The 15,022-nt window shown below is 42.4% G+C and overlaps 1 protein-coding gene across 5 annotated transcripts in view; it reads left to right on the top strand.

The window, feature by feature from the left end:
• PRDM10 (PR/SET domain 10) overlaps nt 1–15,022 on the top strand; it is a 99,950-nt gene that overhangs the window by 81,342 nt on the left and 3,586 nt on the right. For all 5 annotated transcript variants that reach the window (XM_040483535.1, XM_040483538.1, XM_040483536.1 and 2 more), the window contains 8 exons: nt 208–387; nt 1,311–1,421; nt 2,384–2,584; nt 3,263–3,406; nt 3,799–3,969; nt 5,668–5,808; nt 8,771–8,942; nt 12,859–12,962. In XM_040483535.1, coding sequence (XP_040339469.1) covers nt 208–387; nt 1,311–1,421; nt 2,384–2,584; nt 3,263–3,406; nt 3,799–3,969; nt 5,668–5,808; nt 8,771–8,942; nt 12,859–12,962 — 1,224 coding nt within the window. The remainder of the gene's footprint in view (nt 1–207; nt 388–1,310; nt 1,422–2,383; nt 2,585–3,262; nt 3,407–3,798; nt 3,970–5,667; nt 5,809–8,770; nt 8,943–12,858; nt 12,963–15,022) is intronic.

The following is a 15,022-nucleotide window of genomic DNA, read 5'->3' as shown; positions in this document are numbered from 1 at the left end:
CAGTGGGACACACTTACTTGCTAGTGGACAGAGTAATCCCCGGTCATTTTTCATGTCCTTGTACCCTCCAGCACCCTAGCAACTCAGGTGCATCATGGCAGGTTGTGCTTACTAGGAACTTGTATTGCTTTTTTTAATCCTTTCATTGAAAGCTTTTCTACCCCTGCTCCCCACTCCCCTGCCTTTTCAAAACTTCCCTCTAAATAGCGAAAAGACAAACTACGGGAACATATGCAGAGGATGCATAATCCTGAGAGAGAGGCCAAGAAAGCCGACCGCATCAGCCGCTCCAAGACGTTCAAGCCTCGTATCACGTCCACGGACTACGACAGCTTCACGTTCAAGTGCCGCCTGTGTATGATGGGCTTCCGGAGACGGGGCATGCTGGTCAGTGCCAAACGGCTTCCAGACCCACCTATTTCTGTTTATGGGGCTGGCTTCTGTGCAGTATCCTGTACGAGATTGGTCAGTAGGCTCTGTCCGTGGTTAGGGGAGAAGCTGGAAGTGCGTAATGCCCAACAGGGTTCTCTCCTTTCCAGGCCCCCCCGCCCTCCTTTGCCGCAGCTCATTTCTGGTGACCTCTTGGGAGAGGTCTTTTTCTGTCACTTTTCATTACTAGTTTTCTTTGCCTTCACCCTTCTCAATCTCTGCTCTTATACTTTATTTCCCTCTTCTCTTTTGTGTTCCTGAACATATTTTCTGGTGAGGTCTTTCCTTGTCTCCAACTGCTCCCTTTTCCAGATGTGATACGATACTAAAAGGAAACTGCCCCTCAAAGCTGGGTATGTGAACCCAGGTTAGCAGACACATGAGGGTAGCCAGTTCACTGCCCTCAATTCATTTGGACCTCATTACGGTTTTGGCAGAATATATTTCTGCTGGCAGCTAAAGGCATAGGGCATTATTTACAACTTAGAACCTGAGTTTGCATCTCATTCAGTGTCCTCAGTAAGGCTAGGGCACTAAACAATGAAAGACAGGTTTGCATCAGGAGAATTCAACAACGAAATTCGTGCCAGTGTAATTTTCAATTTTCCATCAGCGGGTCTTCCAGTCAGAGTGTTAATGGAATCTGCAGTGACCCAATTCCCCTTCAGTAATTTGCTGAATTACTGTTAGCTCCCGTCAACGGTGACGGTTAAGTCTTGGTGTCAGATGGGCCTGGCAGTGCTGGTTCTGGCCACATGCCCTATTGTTTTGGGGCACTGCTTCAGAGAATGCCAACTTCCAGCAGTCTAGACCAGGGGCGTTTGGTTAGTGTCTGTCTGTAATGGGCTCTCTTTTTCTCATTTGCTTCTTCCCCTCTTTAGGTAAATCACTTATCAAAGAGGCACCCAGACATGAAGATAGAAGAGGTGCCAGAGTTAACTCTGCCCATCATAAAACCCAACCGCGATTACTTTTGTCAGTATTGTGATAAGGTAAAAGGCAACGTGTCTCTCTGGGAGCCCTGTGCAGAGCCCATGTGTCTGCATGTATAAATACATACTCGGATCTTGCAGTTACTCTTAACAGATGGTTCCCTGTCTCTCGGTAGTTTTCCATTCAGATGAGAGAGGGCTAGAAGCGCAGCCTCATTTTAAGCCAATTTTTTTTTTTTTTTTTTTCTGAAGCATTAGTTGACTTTGTGTTTAACACTTTTCCTTCATTCTGTGATTTTTGTTGTAAAGGTAGAGGCTTACCAGGAGCTTAGTATATGAATTCATTTCAAATTCCTAAGCTCCAAAGTGAAGGTGTTCATCATCCTCCTTGTAAAATATACAGGTTTTGGATTTCTAGAAGATTGAGTAGGATGTAGAGAAGTTTTGCAATGGAAGACTCTTTGTGCTATTTCATTCTTACTTTTGTGCAGTTACAGAAAGACAGAATATACACGTATTGTTCCATTGCAATATTGTTCCCTTATACAACAATGTAGTTGTGTCAGCTTAAAACTGGGAAGCTTTCTAAAGTGTAGATTCATCATTTCAGGTACTAGTCGCTATTAGACTTGCCATTTTGGAGGATTCTTTGGCATCTAGTACTAGTAAACATATGGGAGCTTTTGCAGAAAGGCAAAATGGGATGAATGGGCCTTTGAAACAATCCTTTTTCTGTGATTATGTAACCACCTCTTCAACGTTAGGGTAAAGCGTATTTTTATTATTACTATCTTAGATATATAAATTCCAAGAAGATACTTAGCATATCTATATTATGTTCTTATTTTATTTATTTAGGTTATATCCTTATTATCCTTTCATATATCTGCTAATATATTTTATTTTGGGCTACATGAATGCTCTTTCTCATTTCTCATACCTAACGGTGGAACCGTGAGTTTGCTTTAAGTAAGAAAGTGCAACCGCATACCGCTTTCATGGTGGAGCCTTTGAATTTGCAGGTTTATAAAAGTGCCAGCAAGCGGAAAGCCCATATTCTGAAGAACCACCCAGGGGCTGAGCTCCCACCAAGCATTCGCAAGCTCCGTCCAGCTGGCCCTGGAGAACCAGACCCCATGCTGAGCACCCACACCCAACTCACTGGCACGATCGCCACCCCTCCCGTCTGCTGCCCCCACTGCTCCAAACAGTACAGCAGCAAGGTATGGGGAAAGGCTTTGACTGCATCTGAATCAAGGTCGTTATTCAAGGAATCTCTTAAGGGAAGGTGGCGATCCACTTGCTCTGAATTGATGGGGCACTAACGGAGTTGTTTTCCTAGGTCAGATGGCTAAGGAGCTGCTTCCTGAGAATAGGGACCGCAAGTCCAAAATGAGAACAGAATAGTGGCATTCCCCCAGTTAATGCATCTCGTATATAGGCCGAGCACTCGATCGGTTTCCTCCCCCCTTGGTCTGCGGAGGGTCTGATATTTGAATATTCTATGATCATAGTTTATGAGCTCAGGCTTACAGAAACACTACATAGGAACTTATGTGATAGATCTTGAAAAGGGGTCATTCTTGGTTGGGGGGAGGTTGTGATTGATTGCTGCACGTATTGGTGGATTAGGGGATGCTATGAGGTATTCTGACCTTGCTTGACATTGTGGGGGGTCACATGAATCTTCAATTTCTTTTCAGCCTCTTTCTTTTTCTCTTTCATACTGTTGTGCTGCTTTGGGAGGAACAGGCGTGGCGTCAGCATCACTGTATTTTTGTTGTCGTTGTTGTTTTTTTAAGGCATTAAAGACGTTAGGAATCTTTGGAGGGTTTACATTTGAGAAGGGTGGAAAACAACAAATTCTAGTAATTATTCTTGGTTTTGCCGTAATTTTTCAGACCAAGATGGTACAACACATTCGAAAGAAGCATCCAGAGTATGCCCAGCTCCCTAACACCTTACATACACCACTGACAACAGCCGTGATCAGTGCTACCCCAGCTGTGTTAACCACAGACAGTGCCACTGGAGAGACCGTGGTGGTAAGTGTGTGACTGAGGAGGGCACCTCACCTCCTTCAGTGCCTATCACAGCTTCCATTTCCACAGCTTGTGTCTATCTTGCTATTTAATTGGCTGCAAATGTAGCCCATTTTCCTTCAATTTTCTGCACAGGGCATTATGCTTATGGTTCGTTGGTCTCCTAGTCGATGCTTTCCAAAGCTCTCTGTACAAGGGGTAGCAAGAAATATTCAGTGCTGCTCCTCTGTGGCGAGAGGGTAACTCCATTGGGCCTGACACAGAGAGATAGATACAGATATATAGGTAATCTTCCAGCATCTTCTCACCTTTGGATTTTTTCCTATCTGAGCTCAGGGCTAGTTTGTACAAGCAGGAGTGTTACCAGCTAATGTGTTTTTTGGTGACTTTTCTAGACAACAGACCTCCTGACCCAAGCCATGACAGAGCTGTCCCAGACGTTAACAACAGATTACCGGACGCCGCAAGGGGACTACCAGAGAATTCAGTATATTCCTGTGTCACAGTCTACGTCTGGTCTTCAGCAACCGCAGCATATACAGCTGCAGGTGGTGCAAGTGGCTCCGGTACCGTATCACACCTACTTCTCTTTACCTTCGTGCCTGCCATGTTGCCACTCGCCAATATGGCAGGCGGGCCATCACAAGCACCCAACTCTCAGAGCTGGGGCTGGACCCGACGGAATGTGCTTGTGCACCTAAGTTCTGAGTCTAAGGCATTTGTAAACCCCTCCCCGTGCCCCCCCGCCAGCTATAGAGGGCTCTGGACTCAGCAGTGTAAGAGATTCCTCTCAATAGCAGTGTAGAGATTTTAGGCTCGAGTGTACGCTGTAATCCCGTGCCATTGCAGGACAGTACCATATGAACTCTTTCGGAGCCTCTTCCGGACCCTTGAGCACCAAAGTTGACTATGTGGTGAGGAACCAGCTTGATAAGTCCCTATGTGGGCATCGAACAACTAACATGAGTGGGAGGTTGTGAAGAGTAATTGTGAGTTTTGAGTGTCAGTCAATATCTTATTACTACAGAGGTATAACTGTGTTCCTTCTATCAGACGATTAGTAGCTCATTCTCACTAATTAGGGAGCTAGAAGAAGGAATCCTCCCTAAACTATTGTTTTACTTAATTATGCTGAGGAAGTGTACTCAAGGCACAAATGAACAAACTTGTTGCTTTGAAATCATTTGGTCTCTGAAAGTTTAGAATTAATACCAGAGAGGGAAATGGGGAGTTGCTACTGTCATTGACTGTTCTTTACCTTTTTTTCCCTTTGGGAAGGTTCTTAACTTCAGCCTTTGGAGGAACCTTTGAATCCCTGAAGTTGCCTGTAGAGTATGATGTATATGTACATTATTCTAGAAAAGGGGACTGTACTTTTGCCAGGTTTTCAGAGATGTCTGGGATACATAAAAGGTTAGGAAACACTATTATAGTGGGTCAATAGTGACAAAAGCTAAAAGCAAACTCTCTTGTTTGATCTCTTTTAACTGATCAAGGGTAGGTCATTAAATTTAACTGAAGCTTAATGGAAAAAGACTTGATTCCTGAGAGCTTCTCATTCCAGCTTTTTATAAGGAGCTGTATTCCTTCTATCTCCTTCTTTTCTAGAGTTAGTGTTAGTGGCTTATGTTTTATAAACATAATATTTATTAATTTATTTATTTAGAGAGTGCATGTACGTGAGCAGAGGAGGGACGGAGAGTCACAGGCAGGCTCCACACTCAGCACAGAGTCCAATGTGGGGCCTGATCCATGACCCTGGGATCATGACCTGAGCTGAAATCAAGAGTTGGACTCTCAACCGACTGAGCTACCCAGGCACCCCACATAAGCATAATTTTTAAAACTGTTTTCTTTTCTGGACCACTTAGGTAGCTCAGTCAGTTGAGGGTCTGACTCTTGATTTTGGCTCAAGTCATGATCTCACGGTTTGTGAGTTTGAGCCCCACATCAGGCTCTGTGCTGACAGTGTGGAGCCTGCTTGAGATTCTCTCTTACTCCTTCTCTCTCTCTCTCTCTCTCTCTCTCTGCCCCTCCCCCACTCACCTCTGTGTCTCAAAAATAAATAAATAAACATTTAAAAAAAACCCAACTGTCTTCTTTTCTAACATTTACCAGCTTGGCTCAGGTATGGGCTCTCTGGGAGTGAGGCTTAGGCTGTCGAGTTCCATCTGCTCTTCTGCTGGGATATTGTCCTAGCTGAGTATCTTCTCTGGAAGGATCTCCCTTACTCTCCATCAATATGCATCTGGTTCTCCCTCCAGGCCACGTCCCCTCACCAATCTCAGCAGTCCACCGTGGATGTTGGCCAGCTCCACGATCCTCAGACCTATGCCCAGCATGCCATCCAGGTGCAGCACATCCAAGTCACAGAGCCCACTGCCCCTGCTTCATCGTCATCCCAGGTACGCTCTCCGACTGTTCACCCGGGGGTAACACAGCCTAGGAAAGTTTCATGCGAAGGGTAAGGTGTTAATAAATATTTTTTGAATGGATGTAGCTCTGCTTTTTCAATAACAGACTCTGTCATTCAGACACAATAAGACTCCACAAAGTCACCTTCCTCACCAAAATTCAAGAAACACCTTAGCAATTGGATACTATCAGACAGTCCTTTAGAATAGGAAGCAAAGTCTCTAGGATGTAAAATCACAGGGCTCCTTTTGGTCAGGGGAAGCTAATCACTGAAAGCAAGTGTGTCCACAATGCCAATATTAAAACTGGAGGTGGGGGGGGGGGCACCTGGGTGGCTCAGTTGGTTAAGGGTCTGACTTCAGCTCACGTCATGATCTTGTGGTTTGTGAGTTTGAGCCCCACGTTGGCCTCTGTGCTGACAGCTCAGAGCCTGGAACCTGCTTCAGATTCTATGTGTCCCTCTCTCTCTGCTCCTCCACTGCTCATGCTCTGTCTCTGTCTCTGTCTCTCTCTCTCAAAAATAAACATTAAAAAAATAAATAAAATAAATAAAATTAAAAAATAAAATAAAACTGGAGGTGGGGCACCTGAGTGGCTCAGTAGGTTAAGCATCTGACTCTTGATTTTGGCTCAGGTCATGATCTCACGGTTCATGAGTTCAAGCCCCACATTGGGCTCTGTGCTGACAGTGCAGAGCCTGCTTGGAATTCTGTCTCCTTCTGCCTCTGCTCCTTCCCTGCTTCCTGTCTATTTCTCTCTCAAAATAAGCAAAGATAAACTTAAGAGAAAAAAAGAAAGAAACAGGATATGAAGTGAAGGTATCTCAACCAGAAAGGATACATGTAGTCCCATCTCTGATATCCACTGGTTCCGCATGCCATGTGCCTAGGTAATTAAAAGTTTTAAATCACGCTGACAGACTGTTAAATAAAATACGTTCTTTGCAACGACATGGATGGAGCTACAGAGTATTATGCTGAGTGAAATAAGTCAGTCGGAGAAAGACAGATAGCTTATGATTTCACTCATATGTAGAACTGAAGAAACAAAACAAGCAAAGGGGAAAAAAAAGAGACAGAGGCAAACCAAGAAACAGACTCTTAATTATAGAGAACAATGTGATGGTGACAGAGGGAAGGTGGGTGAGGAGATGGGTGAAATAAGGGATGGGGACTAAGGAGGGCACTTGTGATGAGTACCAGGTGTTGTATGGATGTGTTGAATCACTGTATTGTCCATCTGAAAGTAAGATTACATGCTATGTTAACTAACTGGAATTTAAATAAAAACTTAAAAAATGTTCTGTTTTCCAACTTGATATATACATATACTTTCATAATAACAAAATTGAAAAGTATGTGTAAAGTAATAATTGATCCTAAATCACATGGATAGAGCCAATTCTAAATTGCTTGCATTTCTGCCAAATGCGTGGGTGGCACTGGCAGTTGCCTGGCTGGGGTGGGAAGAAGTGAGAGAAAGGATTTCTTCCCTCCTTTGCTGGCTCAGTGCCCTTTGAATTGCTGCAGAAATCCATAGGATAAACACCTACTTTCTCTGCCTTCCTGTTTACTGAGGGCCGTTGGCGGTGGGAGGCTGTGCCTCTTGCCATCTGACGGCCTTTCCCCTCCCTCTAGTGTGAGGTCCAGCCACCGCGAGGTTTCTGTTACTTACTTCTCCCAGTCCCAGATAGGCTGCCTCTGTCCACAAAGGGCCCAACCTCCCTCCCCCCAACCCCTAGCATCACACCACTAAGTTTCTCAAAGAGGCTGGAGGGACTCCTGTGAGTTCCTTTTCAAGAATATGGTGGCACAGGGACAGCCTTCCCCAAGACAGCTCTCCCTTTCTTCTCATGCAGCCTCCAGCCTGCACCTCACAGGGCCTTCTGTGTACCCACATAGATACTCTGACCCACACGTCTCAGCTTCTTCCACATTCTTGCAAATGGGGATCCAGTGGCCACCCCCTTGGTTCCACGTGCCCAAATACCATTAACAGAGCCTGTATCCAAAAGATAGGACCCTTGCAGGATGACAGACCCAGGGAAGACACTTGTGCAGCCCTGGAAGTGGGTACAGGGCTGTTTCCACAGGGAATGGGGGACTCTGGTTCCCAACATGTCACCTATAAGGGGATACATATTCCAGGTCTGTGGTCTAAGGATGGGTCTTGCCAGGGTCTAAGGACGATGTGGATATATGGATACGTTATAAAGGTTCAGAAGAGGGAAAGATTATGTTTAGCAGGGAATCAAGTGTATTTATGTGCAAGTGGTGTTTGAATTAGGTCTTGAAGGAGGGGTAGGATTTTGACATGGTAGTTGGGGAAGGCATTGAGATCTGAATGTGCTCTCATTGTGAGTAAGGACACAGAGTGGGCAACTGGTGCATTTAAGGAAAACTGTTTAGGTTAGTAACAGGAAATGATGCTTGAGAAAACAGAAAGGCAGTTTGGAGCTGGCTTAAACACAAACGATGGAGCTTGGACTTTATCCTGTGGACAGGAGTAAGCCTCTCCACTGGATGTCTGCCTGTGTACCTGTGTTCATCTCCACTAACTGGGTGGGATTTCCCAGTGTTCTCACTGGAAATGATAATTTCTGGGTTCTACTACAGATTCGCTTTGTGATACAGGCAAGTCCTTTAGCTTCTCAATTTTTTACATCTTATGTAATGGAGATAATTATACTTTCATTCACTTATCGTTCTGGTAAGCTTGGTGAAATTAATTTTGTGGATATTCTTGTAGATAATTCCTTGCAAGCTAATTAGGACTGCATCGTTATGATTGCTTTTCATTAATCCTGATCTTATTGAAAATACTATTATTTTAGCAGTGATACTTTCAGTGTTATAATTCATGTTAGCCAGATTTATTTTCTTCCGTTATTTGTGAGTCTTAACTATACTGGAAGTTCATTGTTTTCTACTCCTGCTTTGTCTTTCTCTCTAGGTATCTGGGCAGCCCTTGAGCCCTGCCTCCCAGCAGTCCCAGCAAGGGCTCAGTCCCTCCCATATACAAGGCAGTTCCTCCACACCCGGCCAGGCTCTCCAGCAGCAGCAGCAGGGCTCCTCTGTACAACACACCTACCTACCCAACGCTTGGAATTCTTTCCGTGGCTACTGTAAGAAATGGGGATAATGCTGAGTAGCTCATGGGTGGGGAAATCTACAGCCATGGGTCATAGTTTCATTAGCTTTAGAAATAGATGTTCTGGATTAAATTATCACTAGCCATTTTCTGCAGTCTGTAGTGCATGTACTTGAATGAGTTTCATGACCACGTTCAAAGCAGCATTCTGATCTCAGAGAGCCACCCATTTCAGAGACATGAGGAACACTGCCAGAGGAAGTAAGTGGAGGCAGGTAGACTAAAGAGCAGAATAGGTGGTTGTAGGATATGTTGATTGCCTTCATATCAAAGGATGTGCTAGATCCTGGGTATACAAAAAACTTATATTGACATTCGTATCAGTAACACCACACAATAATAATGTCAGTCAATTTCTATTAAGTTCTCACTGTGTGCCTGGAATGATTCTAAACCATATGTATATTGCATTCAGGATTCACAACAACCTGTAAGTATAATTATTTTTCCACAATTTATTTATTTATTTATTTAGAGAGAGAGCTAGCAGGGGCGGGGCAGAGAGAGAGAGAGAGAGAGAGAGAGAGAGAGAGGGAGAGAAAGAATCCCAAGCAGGCTCTGCACTGTCAGCACAGAGCCTGATGAAGGGCTCCAACATATGATCCGTGAGATCATGACCTGAGCTGAAATCGAGAGTTGGGCACTTACAACTGAGCCACTTAGGAACCCCTATAAGTACAGTTGTTATTTGTGCTTTACAAATAGGGAAATTCAGACACAGAGTGATTTGCCCAAGGAACATAGTACCTAGTTTCTCAAGTATTTAGAGGATTGGAACCCAGGCAGTCTGGCTTCAGAGTTTATACTCCAAACCACCCCACTGTGGGTGCCCTCTCCTTATAAGATGGTCTTTGGCTCAAAGAAATCATTATCTAGTAGAGAGAAAGAGATATGAGTAGTTGCTTTCACAGCTCTGCAATTAGTGTTACAGAAGCAGTAAAAGACTGACTGCTCAAGGTAACAGATTTGGTGGGGACGGTAGTCTTGGATATAAGCTGGAAAGTGTGAGATCTTTATGGTCAAAGATCTGGAATAGAGGAACAGTTCGACCTCAGGAGCAGGGACTATGAGCAGCAGAAGTGGAGAAGAAAGGGAGACCGGTGCTGATCATTCTTCTACTATTGATTTCCTTCTTTGAGTCCGTCTCCATTGTCATTGATCTTTGGCCATGTTATATACATTTGGTATGGAATCAGGCTCAAACTCTACCTTTTAGTTGTATTTACAATCTACTCTCTTAAATATTGGTGGTCCAATGAGGGTTTAGTCTTGTTTCCAGTCAGGGAAAGATTCCTACTCATGAAATACCAGAATGCTGGTGAGTACACTGATATTTACACTAAGTTCAATTCCTGTTAAAGAAATGTGGAATCATGAAGATTGCCATGGTAATAATAGTGTGAGCTAGTATTCCAACCTGAAGAAAAGATTGTAGAATTTAAGGTTTTTTTTTTAATTTAAAACAAATTTTTTTTTAATTAAAAAAAATTTTTTTAAGTAGGTTCCATACCCACTGTGGGGCTTGAACTCATGACCCTGAGATTAAGAGTCACACATTCTATTGACTAAGCCAGCCAGATGCCCTTGGAATTGTTTTGTTTTTTTTTTTTTTTTTTTATTAGGGAAAACATTTAAAATATGCAAAAATAAAATAGCATAATGAATGCTTTTGTAGCCATTATCCAACTTCAGTTATCAACTCAGAGTCAATCTTGTCTCCTCTGTACCCCCCATCATTCTTTCCTAGACCTCCAACTATATAATAATCCATATTATTTCATCCATAAATATTTTCTTTTTTAAAAAAAAATTTTTTTTAATGTTTTATTTATTTTTGACAGAGAGAGAGAGAGAGAGAGAGAGAGAGAGAGAGCATGAGCAGGGGAGGGGCAGAGATAGATGGAGACACAGAATCCAAAGCAGGCTCCAGGCTCTGAGCTGTCAGCCCAGAGCCCGACGCGGGGCTCAAACTCGTGAACCACGAGATCGTGACCTGAGCTGAAGTAGGACGCTCAACCGACTGAGCCACCCAGGCGCCCCCATAAATATTTTCTAAAACACAACTCCAGTACTGTTCTCAAAGCTAGAAATAAATGACAGCAATTCTTTAATAACCATCAAATACCCAGTGTTCATGTTTCTGTTACTGTCTCGTAATTTTTCTTTTAATAATTTGTTTGTTCAAATTGGGTACCAAATAAGTCTCAAGCATTGCAATTTGTTATTTCTTTTGAGTCCTTTTTAAGATTTTAATTTTTAAGTATTCTTTATACCCAATGTGGGGCTCAAACCTACAACCCCTAGATCAAGAGTCACCTGTTCCACTGACTGAGCCAGCCACCCCTTGAGTTTTGTTTTTTGTTTTTTGTTTTTGTTTTTTTTAATGTTTGTGTTCTCTCTCTTTTAAGTTGCAACTTCTGTGTTGAAGAAACTGAGTCATTTGGTAGAATTTCTCACATTCTGGATTTTGCTGTTGGCATTCCTAAATTATCATTTAAGATGCTTTCTTCTGTCCCTTTTATTTCCTGTTGACTGGAGGCTCAATCAAATTCAGGTTCAGTTTTTTGCCATAAGATATTTATGGCTGGTGGTGTGTACTTTCATCAGGAGGCACATAATGTTTGGTTGTCTGTCTTTTTCCTTGGTTCCACTATTTCATTAGGAATCATAAAGTTGTCATATTCTGATTCTATCATTCTTCACTCACTTATCAGCTAGGAAACTTCTGTAAAGAAAAAGTTTTTGTCTTAACAGATGATTCTGAGGTACAGTTTGCACAGGAAAGTACAGTTTTACACTTAAATATCCAGTTCATCTCCTTCATTTACCAATTTTCAAAATAATAAGTTATTTCCTAGTATTATCCAAGGTGACTAATGAGGGGTATGTGTGTGTATCTTAGTATCATTGTGTTCTCATGAATTTCAACACATTGGATATGTTTCAAACCATTGTTACCCTTATTGATGCTAAGATTATGCCATCCTTGGCCAATGGGAGCATCTTCAAATTGGCCTCTGTGTCTTTTCTATATGACTCCGTAGTCTTTTTAAAACATTTTTTATTTTTTATTTATTTTTGAGTGTGAGCGAGAGAGAGAGAGCACACGTGCATGAGTGGGGGAGGGGCAGAGAGAGAGGGAGACACAGAATCTGAAGCAGGCCCCAGGCCCTGAGCTCCAAACTGTCAGGGCAGAGCCCAATGCAGGGCCTGAACTCATGGTCTGTGAGATCATGACCTGAGCTGAAGTCAGTTGCTTAACTGACTGAGCCACTCAGGTGCCCCCTTCATAGTCTTTTATAACATCTTGCATGCTGGTATGATCTCATGTTCTGGGCTCATCTTAGAAGGTTTCCTGCACCAGCTCGGGAATTAGCCAGAAGCCAGAAGCTTTGGGTCCTTTTAAAGGAAAATATTATATAAAGACCATCAACTGGATGCTAGGGTGAACTTTGTTTTTAATTTGCTTTAATAACACTGCGGTGTAATAGAATTCTAGTTAGATTACATTGTGATTACTAGGCAATAGTGGATACATTTGCCAGTGATTCAAATCTGAATATAAAAGATAAAAATATGGAGCTAAGAGGTAAACCTTTGCAACTTATTTCAAGGTTTTAAAAAAATCATTGAATATTTTGTTTTATGGATATTCAAAGGCTCATTTGGGGGTGATGCATTGATTGTTTCTGATATTTGATAATTCTTTGCTAACCTCCTATGATCATTCTTATCAGAATATCAAGAAATCATATCATTATAAAATTCTCACAGCAAGCAAATACATGAAAATGTCTCAATGGGGAATGTGGCCACTGGTTAGGTATTTGTTTCTACAGCTTGTATTAAAATCTGAGACCACTGAAATATGGATATTTCCTGTTTTTCAGCATCAGAGATTCAAATGATGACGCTTCCCCCAGGTCAGTTTGTGATTACAGACAGCAGTGTGGCCACTCCTGTCACCACTGGCCAAGTGAAGGCAGTTACGCCGGTAAGTTACCTGCTGATGAGGGCTTTCCTGTCCATCGTACTGCACCAGTCTCCCTTGCCTCTATTTCCTATTCCTTAGCTTCCCATATCTGAGTTAGAAATACCTCCTCTGTATTCCCATGACTCCTTATGCTATATTATAACCCTTGTTTTAATTTGTTTAAATTATTGATTTACTGTCTATCTTTTCCTAGCAGACAATGAATTCCTTGAAAGCTGTGTCTTGGTGTTTATCTCTTTATTCTCAGTGCCTTACACAGGAGGCTGGATTATAGCAAATGCTCAATAAATACCTATGCAATTAATAACTATAATGAACCTCCCAGGTCCATATACATACAGATTCACAATTGATTGCCTTTTTATGTGCTTTGTGGAGAGTATTCATGACTATTGGTCCTCAACTGGGTTGGGAGAAAATAATAAAATTAATATTATGGAGCTCTTTTAAACTATTTTATTTTTATTTTTTTAATTTATTTTTAAGCTTATTTATTTATTTTGAGAGAGAGAGAGAGCATGCACACAAGATGGGGAGGGGCAGAGAGAGAGGGGGAGAGAGAATCCCAAGCAGGCTCTGTGTTGACAGCGCAGAGCCCAATGTGGGGCTTCATCCCTCAAACTGTGAGATCATGACCTGAGCCAAAATCAAGAATTGGACATTTAACTGACTGAATGCAGGGCCTGAACTACCCAGGGGTCCCACTTTTAAAATACTTTATTTTATTTTGTTGTTTTTAAAAATTAAAAAAAAAATGTTTATTTACTTTTGAGAGAGACAGACAGAGTGCGAGTGGTGCACGGGCAGAGAGAGAGGGAGACACAGAATCCAAAGAAGACTCCAGGCTCAGAGCTGTCAGCACAGAGCTCGACACAGGGCTTGAACGCACGAACCATGAGATCATGACCTGAGCCGAGGTCAGACACTTGACTGACTAAGCCATCCAGGTGCCCCTGAACTCTTTTAAACATTCAATCCCCTTCCTGGTGAAAAACATTGCCATGAATTATCTTGTTATATTTAGATTAGGCAGGTCAGTGTTGATTGTATCTGCTATCTCTGTTTTTGTCTTCACTGGTTTGTTCTGGCTTGCCTCTAAGTAATTAGAAAACAGAGTATATAAATTTAAATTAAGAATTATACTTGTATGTGGCTAGGGATATTGGGAAGTCTTCCAGGAAAGACTGTTTCCCAAGAAGTCTCAGAGAGCAGCAGGGTAGTCTAGTGGCCTCAAAAACCTGATTGTTTTTCCCAGAGCATGCTCAGAGCTTACCCATTTCTCAGCACACAAACTCACATTCCCTAGTCTTAGGAGAGATGTATAAATCCAGAGTAACACTATTGTCAGTGAAGACCATAACTAATATAAAATGGAATAGTCTCGCTGGCATAATCAGTGAAATTTTTACTGCCTATGGGACCCACTGACTCTTTACCTTTCTTTGGCCAGGAACTCGTTTCAGAACCTGATTATAGCCAAGGATGTTCCCCTTTCCCTGCCACAATACACACACACAGACACACACACACACACACACACACACACACACACACACAGAGACACACATACATTTAAGGTACATTTTCCAGGGTTTGTAGAATTTCTAAAACCTACCTGTGGACCACCTAGTAGTTCATTGACCCTAAGTGGAGAAACAGCCCCCTTCCTGTTAGAGAAAGACCCACATGGGAAACCAGATCATTATCAGAGATTGATGAGTGTGCACTCAGAGCACATGGCCCTAGATATAACAAATGGTTATTTGGCTATGGCTTTTGTTCTGGATAGTGCTTGGAAAGGCTACTGTCTGGGCTTTCTTCTGTGACTTCTTTTTTCTAGCCTATATAGCAGACCAATCACCCTACCAATGGACACATTCTTTCTTTAAAAATGTTAACTTAAGGGACTAGCTAGCTCCAGGTCTGTGAAGGTTTCATGATCAGAGAAAGAATAATGACAATGCATATTTCCATAAAGCTAAATTTATTCAATGTAAGGGACTTCATTCTGCGATTGTATTCTTCCTATGCTTTTGAGTGTTAAAATTTCTCTCATTTGA

The sequence above is a fragment of the Herpailurus yagouaroundi genome, unplaced genomic scaffold (assembly GCF_014898765.1).
Source record: "Herpailurus yagouaroundi ecotype Mexico unplaced genomic scaffold, PumYag 161, whole genome shotgun sequence".
Taxonomy (NCBI): Eukaryota; Metazoa; Chordata; class Mammalia; order Carnivora; family Felidae; genus Herpailurus; species Herpailurus yagouaroundi.
The sequence above is the reverse complement of the archived record's forward strand: the minus strand, read 5'-3'. Positions and strand labels throughout refer to the sequence as shown.